This window comes from Panthera tigris, chromosome C1 (genome assembly GCF_018350195.1).
Source record: "Panthera tigris isolate Pti1 chromosome C1, P.tigris_Pti1_mat1.1, whole genome shotgun sequence".
Classification (NCBI taxonomy): Eukaryota; Metazoa; Chordata; class Mammalia; order Carnivora; family Felidae; genus Panthera; species Panthera tigris.
In genome coordinates this window covers 38,855,681-38,880,451 of record NC_056667.1, presented here as the reverse complement: position 1 = coordinate 38,880,451, position 24,771 = coordinate 38,855,681, and the positions used below count along the sequence as shown (strand labels likewise).

Here is a 24,771-nt window from a genome sequence, read left to right as displayed (position 1 = left end):
CTGCCATTTTACATCTCTATTCCCATGCCCATATTTTTTTCTGTCTGAAATGTTTTGCATCATCCCCAATCCTTAACCTTTACCTGGAAACCTCTTCTGTCCTTAAAGTCATAGTTCAGAAAGTGCCTTCTTTGCGAAGATATCTCTGATATACCAGGCTAGGATTGGTCCTCTCTTATGATTTCAGACTCCATTGCTTCACTCTGCCAGTGCATTGTAGACAGTTATTTACATCTACCTCTTCCCTAATGTACTGTAAGGCCCTTGAGGGTAGGGAGTACATCTTATTTTTTGTTATCAATGCTTATACTTTAGTGCGTGCAACCTCCAGCAGTAACTGAATGATGGATAAGATTTGAGTAGGCAGAAGGGAGTAAATCAGGGAGACCTAAGTCATGAGAACAAAGACATGGAGGCTGGAACGAATGAGAATCATACATTTCATTATTTTACTTATTCATGGATTTACTTATGCATTCATTCACTTATTCACTTGTTTAGCATGAAGATGCAAGCGGAACCTACTGAATGCTAGGATACAAAGAATAAAAAGAAGGTTATTCTTAAGAATTTTCCATTTTGGGGGAAGAGGGATACAGACAATAAACATTCAACAATATAGCATCGTGATTGCTGTGAAAGACATGCAGGCTGCAGAGAGAGTACAGATGAGGTACCTCTGTGAGCTTGAGGGTTAAATAAAGCTTCTTGGAGGAAATGACACCTCAGCTGAGACTCGGAACATGAGTAGGAGTGAACCAGGCTGACAGGAGGAGAGGCATTCTAGAGCTATGTTTGGGGCTGTTGGTGAGCCAGATCTGGCAGAAATAGAGAGTCTAGTCTGGAGAAGCTAGGGGCATTAGATTGAAGAGACTGACTTAGTGACTTGGGATTCAAAACCATATATAGATATGTGAAAACACAAACTGAAAATTGTGGAACTCTTGTAGACATGCCACAGTTGGCCGAGGGAATCATTTTGGCAAGATGTTAGCTGACGTTGTATTGGTCTGATCTTGTAGTAGTCCCTTACTTTTCTCTAAGGAAAAATTTAGAGGAAATACTTTCTTTAGGGAGAATTGGTCTGTTTTAGGAAGAGAAGTACCTCAGTTTATCTCCTGTGATGAATTGCATAAGTATAAGCTTAGAATGTAACACTTGCATACACTTCCATTTGCTCAGGGGGATCCATGTGGATTTCGGAAGTTTCTGAATAGGTTGTTGGGACAAGAGCCTTGAAAAATCAAACTATAGATAAGTACTTCGAAAACAATCTGGGCAAATAAATAGCAATGATAATAATTGGTAGATTACAAATGTACTGTAGTCTCCTCATAATACCAGGAGGTACATATTATTAATGCCAGTTTTATACACAAGGGGATAAAACTGAGAAACTTTAAATTATTTTCTCAAAATCATGCAACTAATAAGCGACATAGCCAGAACTAGTACACAGTTTTTCACACTCTCAATTCTGTGCTTTTTCTACTATGTCATAAATTGTATGTCTCGAAATTTCAGGAACTCTGCTGTTGGCATTTCTATTGCTTTGAAACTGTCGAGGGTAAAACATTCAGTTACATAATTTGACATTTAGATTTATCTTTTTTTCAGACCTGAAATAGTCATATTTTTGCCTACCAATTTGGCTTTGTAATATTTCAGTTTTAGTTTTGTATTGGCCCCTGGTATAAAAATATGCTATCGTCCTAATTAAAGTACTGGCTTACCTCTCACAACAGAGATTTTCAAGAAAACTGCCAACCATTCGAAATAATTTATGGTCATTCACATGTTTTTCTCACTTAAGCTTATTACTATTTTTAGATGTATTCTATATTATATAAATCTTTTAGTGCCGTTTTTAGTGTTGATCTGTTGTTAAGGAGACAGTAAAGGTTCTAATCAATTAGCAGAAGTTGGCAGTAGAATCGCAAATTTTAGAGCTAGAAACGATATTAACAACTATTTATTCAGAATCTCTTCAGGGAGTTATAAATATTAGTGAGAAAATTTTTGGAAACTTCTTTTAATTGAAGACTAGCATATATATATATGCTCCAATCTCAAGTATATAGTTCAATGAATTTTTACAAATAAATAACAATCAAGGTAACCACTCCCCTGGTCAAAAATATAGAACACTGCCAGTTACCCAGAAGACTTGCTTCATAATGCCTCCTTTCAGTCAGTACCCCCAAATTTAATAGATAGTCTATCAAATTAGATTAGTTTGCTTATTCTATAACTTCCTATAAATGGAATCATACTGTATATGCCCTTTTTAATACGTATATTTTCATTCAACAATATGTTGTCCATATTATTTTATGTAGCAATCACATATTCTTTCTCATCAATGTATAATATTCTGCTATACCACAACCAATTTGATTTGATGTGATAATGTTTGGTTTAGTGCTTCTGTGTCTATGTTCCTGAAAGAGACTGGCCTATTAGCTTCTTTTCTTGTAATTTCCTTAAAAGGTTTTGGTATCAAAGTTATGCTAGCCTCATAAATGATTTGGAGAGATTTCCCTCTCAACATTCTCTGAAAGATTTTGTGTGAGTCCCTAAAATGATTAAGTGAATTCACTAGTGAAGCTATCTAGGTCTAGAATATCTTTAAAGGAATGTTTTTAATTATGGATTTAATTTTTAAAATAAATATAGCACTTAGGTATACTTGTTTTTTTTTCCCCTCAAATCTTTTCTCCCCATTCCCAGTAGAGTTATAAACCATGCTGCATTGCAGTTCTCCCTTGTAGAGTAAGCAGAGTATATTTCTCTGACTATTCATGCTGGGCTTAGACATATGACTTGATTTAACCAATGGAATATTAGAATATGTGATGGAAGCAGAGGCTTTATATTTGAGTGGTTTTGTTTGGTCTCTTCTGTCATTTACGATGAGAACTTATCCTCAGATAGGTGCTGGTCCCAGATTGAGGAAATACATGGCAAACTAAATCCACCCAGAAGTCTGGGAGGTGACCCTAGCCAGTATCAGCCAACCTAAACAGAGCTATAGTCTGAGCTTTAGAAAAACTTTTGGCTTTGTTGGATTTTTTCTACTCAGTTAATTTTCTGTTTGACTCATTTTTGTTCTTCTGTCTACTATACCCTTTCAACTTACTTTGCATTGTACTTTTTTGCTTTGTTTTTAATTCTTTAGCTTCATGAGATAAGCCTAGATCCTTGATTTAAACCTTTATTCTATCCTTATATATTCATTTTTAAGGGTACAAATTTCCCCCTAAGCACTACTTTAGCTACATCACATGTTTTAAACTGTTGTATTGTTATTATTATTCACTTAGTACAAATGGTTTCACTTATTTAATAAGTATTATATTATATATATATGTAAAAAAATGTACAAATTATGAGTATAAAGCTCAATGAACTTGTACAGGAGATCACACATATGTTGTTACTACTTGTGCCTCTCTTCCCTTCAAATCAGTACTTTTTCCATCCTGGCCTCAAACACTATTGCTTAGTCTTGCTAGTATTTAAACTTCATATAAATATAAGCATAACAGAAGAATTTCTTTTATGTCTGCCTTCTCTGGTTTCTTATGTTCAATATTGTGTTTCTGAGAATTGTGCATGTTTGGCATATAATAATTTTTACTACTAGATAGTATAGTTTGTATATGCTAGATTTTTCTTATCTGATTGGTTGATTGATTGATTGATATTTATTTATTGTAGGTAGGCTCCATGCTCAATGTGGTGCTCTACACATTCTTGCACATGTTCTCTAATGCACTTATACATGTAATTATGTCAGGTATGTAATTAAAAGTAGGATTTCTAACTTCCAGAACATTTGTAGTTTCACTTTTATTAGATACTATCAGTGTTCTAGAGTGACTGTCTCACCAGTGGATGAGAGTACTGAAGTTGAAAATATTTTATTTTCATTATGATGGGGTTTTTTTGTACATTGGTTATTTTCCAAATATTTGGAGATTTTGTGGTTGTCTTCCTTTTGCTGATTTCTTGCTTAATCCCATTGTGATCAGGAAATATACTCTGGATGATTACAGTCCTTTGCAGTTTTTTGAAACTTGCTTATGATGTAGCATGTGGTCTATTTTGATAAATGTTCCACATACACTAGAATAAATAATGTATTTCGCAGTTGGTGGATGTTATGTTTTATAAACATCAATTATATCTAGTTTGTTAATGAAGATTTTCATATTTTCTATATCCTTATTGATACTTTTGTCTGTTTATTTTATTAGTTACTGAATGGTAAGTTACATTTCTAACTATGATTGTGGATTTAATTCTCCTTTTACTTCTGTAATTTTTGTATATGTATTGTGAGACTATGATTTTAGGTGAATTTAATTTTAGGATTGCTATGTATACCAACTTCTTTAATTGCCCTTTTTATAAATGTTAAATGGGTCTCTTTATCTCTCGTTGTATTTCTTATCCTAAAGTCTAGTCTATTTGATATTAATATAGCTATATCACTTTGTTTAATACTTTGTAAACTTTTCACTTTCAACATTTCTGTATTCTTATATTTAAAATAGTTTCTTGTAAATAATGTAAAATATTTGTTTTCTATTTTTTTATTTATTTATTTTGAGAGAGAAAGAGAAAGACAGAGAGAGAAAGAGAGCATGAGCAAGCGGGGGAGAGACAGAGGGAGAGACAGAGGGAGAGGCAGAGGGAGAGAGAGAATCTCAAGCAGGCTCCACACACAGCGCAAAGCCCGAGAGCCCCATACAAGGCTCAATCCCATGAACAGTGAGATCATGACCTGATCTGAAATCAATCAAATGTTTTTATTATTCTTATTCTCATTCTAATTTTTATTCTTATTCAAAATGCCTTACAGCCCTACTACAACTTTTCTCAGTAGCCTCATTTGAATTGTTTCTGTAGCTCAGTATTAAATGTTCTTTTACCATCTCCTCAATAGTCTTTAGCTTCTGTTTAGATTATACATCTATCCTTCCTTTTCTTTTTTTTTTAAATTGAGATATAATCAGCATATACCATTGTATTAGTTTCAGGTGTACAATGTAATGATATGATATATGTATATATTATGAAATTGTTACCACAATAACATTAGTTAACACCCATCACCATACAGAATTACAAATTTGTGTGTGTGTGTGTGTGTGTGAGTGTGTGTGATGGGAACTTTTAAGACTTACTCTCTTAGAAATTTCCAGATACACAATTCAGTATTGTTAACCATAGCCACAATGCTATAAATTATATCCCCAGGACTTACTTATCTTACAAATGGGTTTGTATCTTTTATTATTAATTTTTATCCTTTCTATTAGCTTATTTTATCTATTTATTAGTCTTTTAATAGTAGAAATTACATTATAATTTAAATGAATACTTCTACCACTTTCTGGGTAATACAGGTTTTGCATAATATTTTAACTCTATTCCCCCCCTTTTGCTATTACTTTTCATATATTTTAAGCACATATATTATATAAATACACATATACATATATATATTCTTGTATATACAGTTGTATATGTGTATATGTGTATATATATTGTGTATTGTATTCACATGGATATGTTCTTGTATATACAGTGTCTATGTGTATATATGTTGTGTATTGTATTCATATGGATATGTATTATATATATTTATGCATACACATGTGAGTGTGTGTGTATTTAAACACTTAATATGTAGATTTATCCACATATTTATCCCTTATGTTAGTACTCTTCATTTCTTCCTACATCAATATGTTTCCTTCTAGGATCATTTTTCTTTTGCATGAAAAAGCTCCCTTATTATTTCTTATAGTCTAGATCTTCAGACAGTGAATGTTTTTTTCTTCCTGAAATGTGTTCAACTTAATTTTTGAAGGATATCTTTGAGTACAGAAGTGTAATTGTCAGTTTCATTTTTTCATTCAACACTTGAAAGATGCCTTTCCACTGTCTTCAGTTTCTGTTTTAATTGGGACGTCAACTCTAAATTTTATTGTTGGACCTTTTAAGTTATATGTCATATTTTTCCATATTCTTATAATATTTCTCTTTGTCTTTGGTTTCTAACAGCTGTACTATGATGTGCCTATGTCTAGCTTCCTTTGTATGTATCCTATTGGGGTGCATAGAACCTCTTGAACCCATGGCTTAATGTCTTTTGTAAGTTTGGGCAAATTCTTGGTTAGTATTTCTTCAAATATTGCTTTTGTTCATTTTCTCTCGTATTTTTCTGGGATACCAGTGACACAGATCTAGTTCTTTTTACCATACCTTATATGAGTCTTATCCTCTTTTTGTAGTTTCCATCTCTTCTTCTTTCACTGCTTTGAGTGGATATTTTCTCCTGATGAATCTTCCATTTCACTGTTCCTTTCTTCTTCTGGGTCTAGCGTGTTATTAAAACCCATCTATAAGGTTCTTAATTTCAGTTATTTTTTTTTTTAATTTCTGGATTTCCACTTGAGTATTTCTCTACATTCCAGTTCTCTGGTAATTTTTTTCTTTATTGTCTCTATTTTCTCAAAATTGTTAGTTGTTTACTATTTTAAAGTCTCTGTTGATACTTGAAATATTTAGATATAGTAATACACCCCCCTCCCTTATCTGCAGGTTTGCTTTCCATGTTTTCAGTTACCCATGGTCAATCACGTTGCAGTCTGGAAGCAGATGATGCTCCTGACATAATGTCAGAAGGTTAATAGTAGACAAATATTATTACATCACAATACCTATGTTATTCATTTAACTTATCTCATCACATAGATATGTTTTTATCTCACATCATCACAGGAAGGGTGAGTATAGTACAAGATATTTTTGAGAGAGAGAGAGAGAGACACCACACTCACATATCTTTTATTATAGTATATTGTTTTAATTGTTCTATTTTGTTAAAAGTTATTGTTGTTAATCTCTTACTGTGCCCACTTTATAAATTAAACTTTATCATAGATATGTATGTATAGAAAAAAAACATAGTATATATAGAGTTTAGTGCTAACAGTGGCTTCAGACATCCACTAGAAGTCTTGGAACATATACCCTATGAATAAGGGGATGGTTACTATAATCAGTGGGTCAAGTTTCTTCCTTCCTTCTTTCCTATCTTCCTTCTTCTCTTCCCCTTCCTTCCTTCCTTCCTCTTTCTTTCTTTTTCTTTCTTTCTTTCTTTCTTTCTTTCTTTCTTTCTTTCTTTCTTTCTTTCTTTGCTTTCTTTCCCTCCCTCCCTCCTTCCTTCCTTCCTTCCTTCCTTCCTTCCTTCCTTCTTTCCTTCCTTCCTTCCTTCTCCTCTCTCTTCCTCTTCTCTCTTTCTTTCTCTCACCCTCATTTATTTCTGTTTCTTGATATGTCTAGTAAATTCAGTTGATGCAGGATATTGTATTTTTAAATTTTGATGATTTTATTGATATTATTTTCTTCTGAAAGGATTCAGTGTTCTTCTGACAGGCAGATAGATTTTGGAAAGATTATCTGTATCTAGTCAATGCTGAATTTCAGATATTTAAATTCAGGTATGTTTGTCTTTCCCTTAGTCCAAGAGCATAGTCCTTCTGGTATCTCAAATAGTGTGGAATATTTACTAAGGTTTTCCATCTTTGTGGACCCTGAACTCCAAACTGTTTTTCTGCAGTACTTTGAGACTGTTAAAATCTTCACTTAGCATTTCAACCTCCTTGATGCTGTTTTTTGATTGGTTTATTAGCATCTCACCCTAGTTATGAGCAGCTTAAAATTTTGCGAATGACTGGAAGTGAAATTACATACAGAATTTTGATCTCACTTTTCTATGATTTCTTGAATTCCCAACTGCCTTGGCAGCCCTGAAAGGCAGTCTTTATTTTGCCAAGCTCATATTCACTAGATTCAGCAAATGCTCTCTTAAAAAGCATTTAAAGGTGTTTTATATAGTAGAGTCAGTTAGACACATACCATCTTATCATCTCCCTAGAGTCTTCTGCATAGTACATATTTCTTTTTTTGATACACATATCCCTAGGCCCATTGAATATAAATGACAGAATATTTTTATTTAAATTATAATAATGTAAAATATTTAAAAAAATCATAGAATTTGAAGTTAGACAAAACCAGACTTGGGTTCCATTCATCCAGTCTCCACTACATAAGATATATCATCTTTAGGAAGTGTATTAAAGAATCTGACTTTATTTTTGACATTTGGCTGCTAACATCTTTCAAGCCTCCCTCCCCCACTTTCCCTTCTGCCCCACATCTGGGCAAACTGATAAGGAAGCACAGGTGGACCATCCTTAACACTGGCAGAAAGTTCAAACCACACAAGCCCTTGTTGTGTACTTGAGGATCCTCAACCTGCCCCAGCCCCTAACCACCATAAAACTTCAAGAAAGCCTCCTTTCCTGTTATCTCAAGCTAATTTCATACCAGTTTGGGAGACTATTCTGCCCTTGCAGAAATCCTCATTCTGTGAGTAATAAACCTTTTTATATCATTTTCATGCATGTGTGGCATCATCATTCTCAGTGTCCTAAACAAATTTGGGTGGGAGAGTCTATCCCATCTCTGAAAGATGACCAAATACACAGTTTCTCAATCTCTTTTTCTCCATATTACTTTCCTAAGCTGTAAAATGAAAATAAGATTTACCTGTAAGATTTTTCTAAGTGTTTGAAATAGTATACAATACAAAAGTGCCCAGTCATTTCTTTGGAATTTAATAGGTATTCAACAAGTGTATATAAATAATAATTTTAAGTCAAACAGACCATAAACTATCTTACACTCTATCCCCTGGCCCTTTATTTAATTTTTTCATAGTTCTTTTAACTAGCTCATATTGCACTATATATTTATTTATTTGCCTGTGTGTTACTTGTTTGTCTGAATATCCCCAACACATAACATAGTTTGAGGCACATGGGCAGAGTCCAGTGAATGTTTCTTGAAAAAGTAAAGGAATTAATCGATCATATATATATAAAATCTAGAGTTTCCCTTTCTTGCCCTTGACCTCACTTAACTGTCTTACTTTGTCCAAACTCCTCAGTCCATGACTCTGGACTTTAGTCAGTTATCTCTATTTTAGCAATGGGTAAATATAGGATCAGAGATAATAGGAATTAATCCTCCTAAGGTTAAATAACAAGTAAGTGACATAAGGCAGGAAGAGAAGACAGGTCTGCTTTCTCCCAGGCCAACCTGCTTCCCATTCCAGCTCCTCCTTTCACCCACCCAAAAATGGGAATTCTCTCACAGGGCTTTCTTTGTTTGTTTCCAAAATCCATTGAATCATGTTCAATAAAGTAAACACTACTTTTTGGTAGAAATCAACCTTTTCCTAATTGAATTTTCTCATTTTTCAACAGAATTGTAATTGTCAATTTACTTGCCAAGTCGAAGGCAGCACATGGGTTTGTCATTCTAACCCTTGGAGTAATTTAACTCTACCTTGTAAGACAGGTCTCTACGCTTGTATTATTCTCTGTTGGCATTGTCTTTTCAATCAATCAGTCATGAAAAATTCATGCCCAAGGTAAAGCCCTAGTGAACCACTCTGAGAAAAATGTGATTATCTTTAAACAAAGGAGAGATCTTAGTGTTCTCTGAAATTCATTGGAGAGAGCAGCCTTTAATAAAGAAACATTTTATCTGCTGTTTGCAATCCACAAGATACTCCCACTTTTTCCATTTAAAATCGATCTCTTCAAATTCTAAGGTTTCCAAAACTGCTATAAGCTGAAGCTCCATGATGTGGACTGTAATAATTTGAAGTCTGTAAAAACTCAGCCTGAACCTTGCATGAGTGATGAAAAATGTGTCAGATTTACAGCAAGGTAATGGTGTCAATATAATTAGGATAATGTTGAATCAACTTTTGTTTTATTTAATTTTTTTAAATTTACATCCAAATTAATTATCATATAGTGCAAAAATGATTTCAGGAGTAGATTCCTTATTGCCTCTTACCCATTTAGCCCATCCCCCCTCCCACAACCCCTCCAGTAACCCTCTGTTTGTTCTCCATATTTAAGTGTCTCTTATGTTTTGTCCCCCTCCCTGTTTTTATTTTTGTTTCCCTTCCCTTATGTTCATCTGTTTTGTCTCTTAAAGTCCTCATATGAGTGAAGTCATATGATATTTGTCTTTCTCTAATTTTGCTTAGCATAATACCCTCCAATTCCATGCACATAGTTGCAAATGCCAAGATTTCATTCTTTTTGATTGCCGAGTAATACTCCATTGTGTGTATGTGTATATATATATATACATATATATATACATATATATGTATATATATATATACACACACACGCACACCACATCTTTATCCATTCATCCATCAATGGACATTTGGGCTCTTTCCATACTTTGGCTGTTGTTGATAGTGCTGCTATAAACTTTAGGGTGCATATGTCCCTTCGAAACAGCACACCTGTTGAATCAACTTTTTAAAACATGTTTATTTCATGTTACAAATTATAAAATATTTTGATCTGATCTGCTTATTGAATATTCCTTAATTATGGAGATTCACTGATTCCTTCCTCAAATGGACTGAATCTTAACCCTGGCTTCAGGCTGAAAACCCTTATCTTAGTTCTAGCCCTGACACCAACCTTAAAATGAAACATAGGCCTGGCTATGGTCCTGAAATTGGCTGGAGACTGAGCCTAGACCTCTATTTTATTAGTAACTCATAAGCAGTTGTCCTTGGCTTCAGGGGAACTAGATGAGGGAATTTGCGTGGCTTAGTACAACCTTTCCTCCTGCTGGCAAACAAATTCAAGCGCCTGATCTGATATCAGTAAGTGGCTTGGTCTCTGCCTTGGAAAGCAGTACCATAAAGCTATGCTGTAGAACAGTCATCCCATAATTTCCAGGTGCTTTGGGAAAAGGAAGTTTCTTGCTGCTTCTCTCTCTCTCTCTCTCTCTCTCTCTCTCTCTCTCTCTCTGTTAGCATTACTACTTTACTACTTTGATTACTTTATCAATCAAAAGATTTTTATAAAAAATTGTCTTCAGAGGCAAATTGAAAGCATGGATCTTTCTTGTATTGCCTTTTAATTTCCAACATGATTCTAAATGGAAGGAGAGGAGCTTGCTACTTCTTTGTTTAGCCCATATTGTCCAGAACTGAGAAGATGGACACAGTATGGATTACTATATAAAACCCCAGCTTTTCAGTCAAATAAACCTGATTTTATTGGTTTTACCACTTATCAGCGCTGTGATCTTCTCGTTTTACAGATAGGAGAGAGATATTAGTATTGCCATAGAACATATCCATGTTCCACCTCCCATGAACCCAGACAATTTGTAAAATTCTCAAGTGCAGGAACTGATCTTTTCTCCACTACTTAAAGTTGGAGAGTAAAAATCTAGAGAAAAATTGACCAAAAATGTAAGTAGACTTAATATTTAAGGAAGAATAGACTTACATAAAAAATATTATAGATAATAAAGAAAAATAAGTTTAATACAAAATAGTGTGACTATGAACTACAATATGAAGTAAATGACTTTTGATTTCACTTTTTTACTTCTATTTTCATTCCTTTCTTAAAACTTTTTTTTCAGCTTTACTGAGATATAAATGACATGCAGTAAAACCTTGGTTTGCAAGCATAATTCATTCCAGAAACATGCTTGTAATCCAAAGCACTTGTATGTCAAAGCGTCTTTCAAGAACCATTGGCTTAGTTGTGATCATGTGATGTTCAATATCACATACAACTTGTATTTCAAGACATTGCTTATTTCTCAAGTTAAAATTTATTAGAAATATTGCTCATCTTGTGGAACACTTGCAGAACAAGTTACTCACAATCCAAGGTTTCACTGTATAACTGCTTATATTTAAGATATACAAGTTGTTGCTTCAATATACTTATATATTGCAAAATGATCATCACTGTAGTTTAGCTAATACCTCTATCACATCATATAATTACCATTTCTTTTTGTGGTGAGGACATTTAAGATCTACTATCTTAGCAACTTTAAAATATGTAATATGGTATTATGAACTACAATCACCATGCTGTTCATTAGATCCCCAGAACTTATTATTCTTATAGCTAAAACTTTGTACTTTGACCAACATCTCCCCTTTCCCCCATATCCCAGCCCCTAGTAAACACTATTCTAGTAAACGGCTCCTATGAGTTGGGTTTCTTTATATTCCACATATAAGTGATTTATTTCCTTTCTTTGGCTTTCTTTTTTTTTTCTTGTTTTTTTTCCTGCATTGTTTGTTTGTTTGTTTAAAAAGACTGGGGGGGGCACAAGTGAGCTAGGAGCAGGGAGAGAGAGAGAGAGAGAGATAAGCAGGACTCATCCAAAGTGGGGCTCGTGCTCACTCAAAGCGGGGCTCGAGCTCATGAGCCATGAGATCATGACTTGAGCCAAAGTCTGATACTTAACCTACTGAGTGTCCCAGGCGCCCTCCCATAGTTTTGGTCACTGAAACATTACATAGTGCATCATTTGGCTGCTTTTTTCCCCTAAATTACAAAGCACCCCAAAATTCAGTGGTTTAAAATAATAAGCATTTATTACTATTCAAGAGTCCATGGGACAGCTGGGTGGTTCTTCAGTATTGGTGGTCAGCTCTGGTTCTAGTAGATAATCTGCTGAGTTTGCTTGGGTTCTCTCATATGTTTCTGGGTCAGCTGGCTATACGCCCATCTAAAATGACTTCAGCTGGAACAAATGGTCTCTTTTCATGTGATCTCTCAACCTCTGTAAACCTACCCTGGACTTGATGAACTGTTGGTGGTAGGATTTCAAGAGAGAACATGGAATTATAAGAGACTTCTTGAGGTCTTAGCTCAAAACTGGTGTATTATCACTTCCACCAATTCCTGTTGGCCAAAGCCATTTACAAGGTCAATCTAGATTTAAGAGGCTCACCTTTTGATGGAAGAAGTGGCAAAATTATAGTACAGAGACTATGGATACAGGGTGGAAAGACGGATTGTGAAAAATTTTACAGTCAACCACATTTGTAAGAAAGTAGACAATTAAATATCAAGGAAAGATTGTGCCAACATTAAATAAGGTAACCCAAGATTGAAGTCATTCCCATGCAAACAAGTAGAGTACAAACATAATAGAGACCAGAAGTGGGTGGCATTGGTAAGTCCGTTCAAGAGAGCTACTGAATGAACAAAAAAGGGAGTTTTTTGCTTTGCCTAAGTTTAGAAACCTCTCCATTCCTGTTTGGGAATTTCAAAAACCTGTGGCTTTTTTTCCTGTGCCTGTCAAGTAGTTCTTTTAATAAACCAAATGTGTGTATACACCTTCATATTGCTTTCATAAAAGTTAAAATCACTTTATATGCCCTACAAGCCTTTTAATTCCACAATCTCATCTCTTACCCAAACCAGCCCCAGAATTTTTTAAAGCCACAGGAAAGAGTTTATAATTCCACAAAACACAGTTTTTGTTCTCATTGCTTCCTCTGACTCTGGAATGTCTTCCATGCTTTCCTTCCTGCTTAGCCAGTCTTTATGCATCAGTAAAGATTCAGCTTTCTTTCCATTAAGCTGGTTATAGACACCACCTCAGCATTTTATTCATGTGTGTGTGTTACATGTTGATTTCCCTCAGTAGGCAGTTCCTAAAGAGCAAAGTGCCCAGTTTTATTTATTCCTGTAATCCCAGCACACAGAAGATTAAGAGTCATATAACTTTATGAAATGAAACAATTAAATGAGTATTTCTTGAATGAATGAATGAATGAATGAATGAATGAATGAAATTGAGAAGAAAATTCTCTGTAGGCAGTGCTGTCAGATTAAGGAAAAGAGAGGTATTTTTTGTCTATGTATTGTTGGATATTTATTCTGAATTATGGAGAGAAGAAAAAGTCTCCCTGAAAGATCTTATTTTTCTTCTGTCATGTTGCTAATGCCTTTGTTTGATATGCTAAACTTCCCTTGATGAGAATGTTTTGCTCCATTCCACTTCTACTTCTTTTGGCTGCCTTCTCACAAGCTTACAGTGAGGAGGAAGAATTTTTTCATGTGCAACCAGTAAGCCATTTCTTTATTATCTCTATCAGACTGCAATATTTGTGTGAAATTTTTTGACAATTTCCAGTTAACAAAACACAGGTGCAGCTGATTAACAAACTTTATTGGCGACTCCTCAACATCAGCTTATAATAGATAAGGATTCATTTTTCACATAGTGATTATTTACATGTCAGACTCCATGCTTTTGATGTATCAGGTCTAGGATTTCCTGGCATTCTTTCAGGAACTTGGGTGATAATCTATAGATTCTTCATGGGCAGGAGTCCTAATTTAATACATCCACACACATATACATGTATATGTATATACATGTATGTTACATATGCATATATATATATATATACATGTATGTATACATATACACATGTATGTGGTCTTTTACTGTTTCCCAATCATATTGTGTTGGCAATTATATATAATCCTAACAACAACTCTACCAGATAGGTATGATTTTCCTCTTTGCAGATGAGCAAAACAAGGCTCAGAAAGGTCATAAAACATGGTCAAAATTACACAGGGACTGGTAGGTATGGAAATCCAACATTTTGTTCCACAATTCTGGGAATCAGATTGTGCTCAGAACAGGCAACATAAAATAGGGATTGTGAAAGAAAGTAGCTGATTGCTTGAAAAAACAGAGACCTATATTTTATTCCCAACTCAGTGCCATATTACCTATATAACATTTGATATGTTGCGACACCTTGGCAAATTCACCCTAAACTCCTCTGCAATTCAGCCCAAGTCACAATAACCTGGCTACATGGTAGCACATAGGCTGGAACACGTAACCAGAAAGACTCCAAGCAGCTTTCTCTCATTGTATTATGTATGTCTTGATAGTATCAGAATACCAAGTGGTTGTCTCAAAAGAGTTACTGACATTGCTCATATGAAAACTACTTATGTCTAACTTAAGATTCCAGTTTATTATTTTTATTTTCAATATAACCATTAGTAGAATAAAACTAGGATGGGGTGCTTGGGTGGCTCATTTGGTTAAGTGTCTGACTTCAGCTCAGGTCATGATCTCATGGTTTGTGAGTTCAAGCCCTACCTTGGGATCCATGCTGAAGGTGTGGAGCCTGTTTGGGATTCTCTGTCTCTCCTTCCCTCTCTACTCCTTCTCCTTTCTCTCTCTCTCTCTCTGTCTCTCTCTCTCTGTCTCTCTCTCTCTCCTCTCAAAGTAAATAAATTTTAAAAAACAACAAAAGACTAGGAAAAATAATTTGCAAATGACTAACAAAAGAAGGAAAAGTATAAGAAAAATTCACAGAATTGTTAAATATAACAACATTTAAAAAAAATTTTAAAGCATGAACAAAATGAATTGTGACAGAAAATAAGCAATTAAAACCAAAAAGTTCACTGGGTGTGAAGCTATAAAAATTAATAAAAGGAGACATTAACCAGAGGTTCACTCTAATATAAGTTGAAACATATCCTAAAACTGCAATTATGAAAACAATGGCTAGCTGTCACTAGAATAAACATGCAACTCAGTGAAACAGAAATGCAAGTCCAGACATAAATCCAAGCACGTAAAAGTTGATTATATGTAAAAAGTAGCATTTGAAATTAAAAAGGAAAGGGACAACTTATTCAGTAAGATGATAGAAGAACTTGTTAACCATTTATATATTATATAATTATATATAATTATATTATATTATAATGGAGGATCCTCCATTAAGATTAAGTAGATATTTTTTAGATTTTGTTTTCTTCTATTGATTTTGATAAATATAACATTATAGATACAGCTAAACACCTCTCTTCTTTCCTCTTCCTTTCTCCCAGAAGCAGCAACAGGCCTGACATTAATGGATATCATTCCCATGTATGATTTTGTACTTCTTTGATAAAATAAAATATACATTAAAATATACTTTTATTTTGTGTTATAATGTTTGCCTTTGACATTGAACAGTGTTATTTGTGTTGAGAAATTTCACTCTAGTTCATTCATATTTTTTTATTTTTAAGGTTTATTTATTTTGAGAGAGAGAGAGAGAGCACACACAAATGCGCACGCACACGCACATGTGCACTAATGGGGATGGGGCAGAGAGAATACCAAGCGGGCTCCACACTGACAGTGTGGGCTCAAACCCACAAACCATGAGATCATGGCCTGAGCCGAAACCAGGAGTTGGATTCTTAACCAGCTGAGCCACCCAGGCACCCCTAGTTCATTCATTTTAAAAGCTGAACAATAATCTATTATATTAATGAACCACTATTTATCCATTCTAATTCTGACTTAAGGGGTTTTGCTTGTTTTCCTATTATAAACAAGCTTGTTTCGCTATTATAAATGAAGAGCGCTACGACGAACATCTTTGTATGTATCTCTTTATGCAATGTGCAAAATTTGTTTTAGGGGACTACTCAGAAGTAGAATTACTGAATCATATGTAATAAGCATCTTTCTTTACTTTTTATCAAGTTCTTCTCTAAAGAGGCTATTGTATTTTACATGTTCACCCAGCAATGCTCAAAAATCACTATTTCATACATAATTACCAATACTTGGTATTTTTAGATTTACTAAATTTGCTAATCTGATGATTAAAAAATGCATTTAATTATTTTGTTCATTTTATTTCCTTGATTACCACTGGGGTTATAATTTTTTCATATATTTATAGACCTCTCATGTCTTCTTCTGTATCTTGTCTGATTATATCCTGGGCCCATTTTCTATTGGATTGTTGTTCTTTCATATTTTGATTTATAGGAATTCTTTACAGGTTGGTATATTAATCATTTTCCATTATAATTGGTTTGTTTTTTTCATTTGTTTATGGTATATATATTTTTTAATTTTAATTTTTTTATTATTTTATTTTATTTTTTTAATTTACATCCAAGTTAGTTAGCTAAAGTGCAACAATCATTTCAGGAGTAGATTCCTTAGTGGACCTTACCCATTTAGCCCATCTGCCCTCCCACAACCCCTCCAGTAACCCTCTGTTTGTTCTCCATATTTAAGAGTCTCTTATGTTTTGTCCCCCTCCCTGTTTTTATTTTATTTTTGCTTCCTTTCCCTTGTGTTCATCTGTTTTGTGTCTTAAAATCCTCATATGAGTGAAGTCATATGATATTTGTCTTTCTCTGACTAATTTCAGTTAGCATAATACCCTCTAGTTCCATGCACGTAGAACTAGCATAATAGTTCTACACTATTACACTAGCACTAGTTCTACACTAATTTCACTAGCATAATACACTCTAGTTCCATGCAAATGGCAAGATTTCATTCTTTTTGATTGCCAAGTAATACTCCATTGTATATATATACCACATCTTCTTTATCCATTTATCCATCAATGGACATTTGGGCTCTTTCCATACTTTGGCTATTGGTGATAGTGCTGCTATAAACATTGGGGTGCATGTGTCCCTTCAAAACAGCACACCTGTATCCCTTGGATAAATACCTAGTAGTGCAATTGCTGGGACATAAGGTAGTTCTATTTTTAATTTTTTGAGGAAACTCCATACTGTTTTCCAAAGTAGCTGCACCAATTTGCATTCCCACCAGCAGTGCAAAAGAGATCCTCTTTCTCCACATCCTCACCAACATCTGTTATTGCCTGAGTTGTAAATGTTAGCCATTCTGACAGGTGTGAGGTGGTATCTCATTGTGGTTTTGATTTGTATTTCCCTGATGATGAGTGATGTTGAGCATTTTTTCATGTGTCAGTTGGCCATCTGGATGTATTCTCTGGAGAAGTGTCTATTTCTGTCTTTTACCCATTTCTTCACTGGATTATTTGTTTTTTGGGTGTTGAGTTTCATTAAGTTCTTTATAGATTTGGGGTACTAACACTTATCTGATAAGTTGTTTGCAAATATCTTCTCCCATTCCATCAGTTGCCTTTTAGTTTTGTTGATTGTTTCCTTTGCTGTACAGAAGCTTTTTGTTTTTATGAGGTCCCAATAGTTCATTTTTGCTTTTGTTTCCCTTGCCTCTGGAGACATGTTGAATAAGAAGTTGCTGAAGTCATGATCAAAGAGGTTTTTGCCCGCTTTCTCCTCGAGGATTTTGATAGCTTCCTGTCTTACATTTAGGTCTTTCATCCATTTTTGAGTGTATTTTTGTGTATGGTGTAAGAAAGTGATCCATGTTCATTCTTCTGCATGCCACTGTCCAGCACTACTTGCTAAAGAGACTGTCTTTATTCCATTGGATATTCTTTCCTGCTTTGTTGAAGATTAGTTGGCCATACGTTTGTGGGTCTTTTTCTGGGTTCTCTATTCTGTTCCATTGATCTGAGTGTCTGTTTTTGTGCCAGTACCATACTTTCTTGATGATTACAGCTTTGTTATACAGCTTGAAGTCCAGGATTGTGATGCCTCATGCTTTGGTTTTCTTTTTCAAGATAGCTTTGGCTGTTGGGGTCTTTTCTGGTTCCATATGTTTATGGTATATTTTGATACAACCTTTTTGTAAAGCAGTCAGATATATCTGTGTTTTCCTTGATGGCTTATGTGTCTACTGCTTTGCTTAAAAAGTCTTTATATATATTCTTAGTCCATAAAATAATCTCCTGTGTTTTACCTTGCACATTTTATTCCTTAATCCATTTGAAATTTATTTTTGTGTTTGGTATGAGGCAGGGAACTAACGTGATGTGTTTTCCATTATGAGTGACCCATTGATCCAGCACCATTCATTGTTAGTTCAACTTTCCATTCTGATCAGTGATATCATCTCTGATATATACATATATATATATACATATATATATATATATATATATACACACACACACATACACATACACATACACACACATACAGTTTCTAGGCTCTCTGTTATGTTTCACTGGTCTTTTTCTATAGATCTATAAAAATAGAAGTCACATTTTTTTAATTACCATAACTTTATAGTAAATCTTGTCATCTGATAAGACTTTCTTTGCTATTTTTTTGCCCTTTTCTTTCCCTCTGCATATAAGTTTTATTATTAGCTTATCAATTTTTTTTACACACATACACAGACACCAAGACACACACACACACGTGTGCACACGCGCATGCACACACACAACTCTGCTGGGATTTTAGTGAATTACATTGCCTCTAATAATGAATCTTTAATTTTTTATTGTGATCTTTCCTCTACTTATTTAATCTTCTCTAATTTGTCTCAATAATGCTTTATAGTTTTCTGTGTAGAGGTCTTATGCTTTCTGTTACATTTATTTTAGTATTTGATATTTTCAATACTATAATTGTTATCACATTTACATTTTATTTTCTCATTGTTTATTGCTTGTGTGTGTGTGTGTGTGTGTGTGTGTGTGTGTGTGTGTGGAGAGAGAGAGAGAGAGAGAGAGAGAGAGAGAGAGAGAGAGAGAATTGATTTTTTCTTTTTTTTTCCTTTCAAATTTTTATTTAAATTCTAACTGAGAACAATCTGAGGGTTGATTGGGGGTGGGAGGGAGGGAGGGTGGGTGATGGGTATTGAGGAGGGCACCTGTTGGGATGAGCACTGGGTGTTGTATGGAAACCAATTTGGCAACAAAATTTCATATTAAAATAAATAAATAAATAAATAAATAAATAAATAAATAAATAAATTCTACTTAGTTAACATACAGAGTAGTATTGGTTTCAGGAGTAGAATTCAGTGATTCATCACTTACATACAACACCCAGTGTTCATGATAACAAGTGCCCTACTTCATACCCATTATCCATCTAGCCCACCCCTCACCCAACTACCTCATCAGCTCTAAGTTTGTTCTTTAAGAATCTCTTATGGTTTGTTTCCCTCTCTCTTTTTTTTCCCCTTCCCATATGTCCATTTGTTTTGTTTCTTAAATTCCATATATGAGTGAAATCATATGGTATTTGTCTTTCTCTGACTGACTTATTTCACTTAGCTACTTCAATGTAGCTCCATCCACATCACTGCCAATGGTAAGATTCCATTCTTTTTGATGGCTGAGTATTACTCCATTGTATATATATATACCACATCTTTATCCATTCATCAGTCAATGGTCATTTGGGCTCTTTCCATAGCTTGGCTATTTCTGATTATGCTGCTATAAACATCAGGGTAGATGTACCCTTCAAATCTGTATTTTTGTATCTTTTGGATAAATTCGGGTAGTGCAGTTGCTGGGTCATAGGGTAGTACTATTTTTAACTTTTTGAGGGACATCCATACTCTTCTCCAGAGTAGCTGCGCTAATTTACATTCCCACCAACAGTGCAAGAGGTTTTTCTTTCTCCACATCTTTGCCAACACCTGTTGTTTCTTGTGTTGTTAATTTTAGTCATCCTGACAGGTGTGAGGTGGTATCTCATCATGGTTTTGATTTGTATTTTACTGATGATTGATGTTGAGCATCTTTTCATAAGTGTCTATTAGCCATCTGGATGTCCTCTTTGGAAAAGTCTTGACTTCTGCTCATTTCTTAACTGGATTATTGTTTTTTGGGTGTTGAGTTTGATAGGTTCTTTGTAGATTTTGGATACTAACCCAAATAGGGATTTATCAGATATGTCATTTTCAAATATCTTCTTCCATTCTGTTGGTTGCCTTTAAGTTTTGTTGATTGTTTCCTTCACTGTGCAGAAGCTCTTCATCTTGGTGAAGTCCCAAAAGTTTATTTTTGCTTTTATTTCCCTTGCCTCTGGAACTTATCTAATAAGAAATTGCAATGGCCAATGTCAAAGAGGTTGTTGCCTGTGTTCTCCTCTAGGATTTTGATGGTTTCCTTTCTCACATTAGGTCTTCAATCCATGTTAAATTTATTTTTGTGTATGGTATAAGAATGTGGTCCAGTTTCATTCTTCTTCATGTCATCATCCAGTTTTCCCAACACCATTTGTTGAAGAGGCAGTCTTTTCTCCCTTGGGTATTCTTTCCTGCTTTGTCAAAGTAGAGTTAACCATATACTTGTGGACCTATTTCTGAGTTTTCTATTCTCTTCCATTGATATGTGTCTCTTTTTGTGCTGGTACCACACTGTCTTGACGTACAGCTTTGGTATTATAACTTGAAGCCCAGAATTGTGATGCCTCCAGCTTTGCTTTTCTTTTTCAAGATTGCTTTAGCTATTCAGGGTCATTTGTGGTTCCATATAATTTTAGAATTTTTTTCATGTAGCTCTGTGAAAAATGCTGGTATTATTTTGATAGGGATTACATTAAATGTGAAGATTGCTTTGGGTGGTACAGACATTTTAATAATATTTGTTCCTCTAATCCATGAACATGGAACTTTTTTTTCATTTCCTTGTGTCTTCTTCAATTTCTTTCATCGGTGTTTTATCTCTTTGGTTAGATCTTTTACCTCTTTGGTTAGGTTTATTCTTAGGTATTGTATGGTTTTCAGGGTAGTTGTAAATGGGATCGATTCCTTGTTTTCTCTTTCTGCTGCATCATCATTTGTGCTGCATGCACAAATGAAACTGATTTCTCTACTTTGATTTTATATCGTGCGACTTTATTGAATTTGTGTACCAGTTCTAGCAGTTTTTTGGTGGAGTCTTTTGGGTTTTCCACATAAAGTATCATGTCATCTGTGAAGAGTGAAGTTTGACTTCTTCCTTGGTGATTTGGGTGCCTTTTTTTCCCTTTTTGTTGTCTGATTGATGAGGCTAGGACTTCACACACTATGTTAAACAATAGTGGTGAGAGGTGAGAGTGGACATCCTTGTCATGTTCCTGACCGTAGGGGGAAAGCTATCAGTTTTTCCCCATTGAGGATGATATTAGCTGTGGGTCTTTTTTATATGGCCTTTCTGATCTTGAGGTATGTTCCATCTATCCCTACTTTCTTGAAGGTTTTTTATCAGGAAAGGATGTTGTATTTTGTCAATTGTGCTTTTTCTGCATCTATTGGCAGGATCATGTGGTTCTTATCCTTTCTTTTATTAATGTGATGTATCACATTGATTGATTTGTGGATATTGAACCAGCCCTTCATCCCAGGAATAAATCCCACTTGATCGTGATAAATAATTCTTTTAATGTTTTGTTGGATTCGGTTTGCAGTATCTTGTTGAGAATTTTTGCATCCATGTTCATTAGGGAAATTGGTCTATAGTTCTCCTTTTTAGTTAGGTCTTTGGTTTAAGAATCAAGGTAATGCTGGCATCATAGAATGAGTTTAGAAGATTTCCTTCCATTTCTATTTTTTGGAACAGCTTCAAAATAATCGGTATTAGCTCTTTTTTAAATGTTTGGTAGAATTCCCCTGGAAAGCCATCCAGCCCTGGACTCTTTGTTAGGAGATTTTTGATTACTGATTTAATTTCTTTACTGGTTATGGGTCTGATCAAATTTTCTATTTCTTTCTGTTTCAGTTTTGGTAGTTTATGTTTCTAGGAATTTGTCCACTTCTTCCAGATTGCCCAATTTGTTGGCATATAATTGCTCATAATATTCTCTAATAATTGTATTTCTGTGGTGTTGGTTATGATATCTTCTCTTTCATTCATGATTTTATTTATTTGGGTCCTTTCTGTTTTCTTTTTAACAATCTGGCTAGGGGGTTATCAATTTTGTTAATTCTTTCAAAGAACCACTCGTGGTTTCATTGATCTGTTCTAATGTATATCTATATCGATATCAACATTGATACCAATATAGATATAGATATATGATTGATTTCTGCTCTCATCTTTATTATTTCCCTTATTCTGCTGGTTTTGGGCTTTATTTGCTATTTTGTTTTGTGTTGTTGTTGTTGTTGTTGTTGTTGTTGTTGTTGTTGTTTTTCTGGCTCCTTTAGGTGTAAGGTTAGGTTATGTATTTGAGACATGTCTTCCGTCTTTAGGAAGGCCTAGATTGCTATATACTTCCCTCTTATGACTGCCTTTGCTGCATTGCAGAGGTTTTGGACTGTTGTGTTTTCATTTTCATTGGCTTCCATGTACTTCTTCATTTCATCTTTAATTTCTTGTTTAACCCATTCATTCTTTAGTAGGACTTGGAGTTTAAAGAGCACCCTATGTCTTTTGATTGGAGCATTTACTCCATTTACTTTTAGAGTGGTTATTAATAGACATGTATTTAGTGCTGTTTTATTACTTGTTTTGTCATTGTTTCTGGAAATTTTCTCTCTTCCTTTGTAACCTTTGTTACTTTTGGTTTTTCTTTTCCACTCAAAGAATCCCCTTTAATATTTCTTGCAAGGCTGGTTTAGTGGTCATGAACTCCTTTAGGTTTTTTGTTTGTCTGTTTTTATTTTTTATTTTTTGTCTGAGAAACTCTTTATCTCTTTGTATCCTGAATGATAACCTTGCTAGATAGAGTATTCTTGGCTGCAGATTTTTCCCTTTCAGCACATTGAATATATCATGCCACTCCCTCCTGACTTGCCAAATTTCTATGTAGAAATCTGATGCTAACCTTACTGGTCTTCCCATCTAAGTTAGGGACTTCCTTTGTCTTGCTGCTTTTAGGATTTTTTTCTTTATATTTATGTTTTACAAATTTAACTACAATGTGTTGGTGTTGGCATGCCTTTATTGATTTTGATGGGAGTTCTCTGTGCCTCCTGGGTTTGGATGTCTGTTTCCTTCCCCAGGTAAGAGAATATTTCTGGTGCAATTTTTTTTTTAATAAACTTTCTGCCCCCTTTTCTGTCTCTTCTTCTTCTGGTTCTCCTATGATACAAATATTATCATGCTTGATGGAGTCACTGAGTTCCCTAAGTCTACTTTCATGATCCAAGACTTTTCTTTCCCTCTTTTGTTCACCTTCATTATTTTCCATTATTCTATTTTCTGTATCACTTATTTGTTCCTCTGCTTCTTCCCTTCCTGTGGTCATTCCAGCAGTTGATTTCAAATCTCAAATATTGCATTTTTCACTTTGGCCTGATTTTTTTTTTAGCTCTTTTATGTCTGTGGTAAGGGTCTCCCTGATGTGCACTCTGCTGCTGTGTTGTGGCTGTTTATCCTTCAGGTCAGTTCTCTACAGAATTTCTCCTTGTCTATAGTGGGGAATGTTTGGACCTTGACTGGAGTGTGGTGAGTTTTAACTAGGTGTGCTCTGATCGGCTTGCTAAAAGAGACCTGATGTTATTTCCACTAGAATTGAAGCTCTTTAGAACTCCAGGTTAGCAGACATGGTGCCTGCGGGGGGAGGGCCTCACTCTGTTGGTCAATAGGGCCCACTATTTAGGCACATTTTCCCTAGAAATGCAGTACCAGTGGAGTGCAGCAGGACAAGACTTGGTGTAGGCAGTTTAGGCAGCCAGGGTTGGCACTGTGCTGTTCACTGAAGTTGGTTTACACTGTGGGTCAGGAAAAGGAAATGGTGCTCGCTGATTCTTTTGTCCCCAGAGGCAATTTCATCTCTCACAGATGTGCTCCAAAGAGAATGAACAGTCTCTCCCCATGCCACTTAGGCAATCCTCAGATCAAGCAGTCTGTCCCCAGGGTTGTTTGCTTTCCTCTGCTCCAGGAGTAGTGCAGTATCCTCAGGTCTCTATCGTAACCAAGCCTGGGGACCTCTGAAACGCCAGTCTTTGATCCCCACTGGTTGCAAAAACTAATGAAATTCAGCCCCTCTCATTTTCCCAGCCAATGACTTTGGGGAAGTGTTCTCCTTTTGCTTACCACTGTTTGCTCCATTCCATCTCACCTTTCTCCACAATGAGGGCTCCCTCCCCCCTGCAGCATCTGTAATCCATTTCTCCCCCAAACCATGTCTCCACACTTTCTACTTTCCTTGAAGTGGACTCTTCTTTCCCTCTAGTAGTGCAGTTTGT

At 34.9% G+C, this 24,771-nt stretch overlaps 1 protein-coding gene and 1 long non-coding RNA gene across 14 annotated transcripts in view; one reads left to right on the top strand and one right to left on the bottom strand.

Moving 5' to 3' along the window:
• The window catches only part of LOC122241330, a 36,293-nt gene extending 29,638 nt beyond the window's left edge, over positions 1–6,655 (bottom strand). The window contains exon 1 of the long non-coding RNA XR_006221406.1: positions 6,277–6,655. This is a non-coding gene — a long non-coding RNA (uncharacterized LOC122241330). The remainder of the gene's footprint in view (positions 1–6,276) is intronic.
• LOC102965268 (BEN domain-containing protein 5) overlaps positions 1–24,771 on the top strand; it is a 1,451,018-nt gene that overhangs the window by 700,562 nt on the left and 725,685 nt on the right. Inside the window, exon 1 of one of the 13 annotated variants that reach the window (XM_042997078.1) lies at positions 9,357–9,517. The exons of 11 other annotated variants lie outside the window; for them this stretch is intronic. In XM_042997078.1, coding sequence (XP_042853012.1) covers positions 9,509–9,517 — 9 coding nt within the window. In that variant the 5' untranslated portion in view covers positions 9,357–9,508. Of the gene's footprint in view, positions 1–9,356; positions 9,518–11,232; positions 11,387–24,771 lie in introns of those variants that run through there. One more of the 13 variants, XM_042997081.1, reaches the window with a different exon arrangement.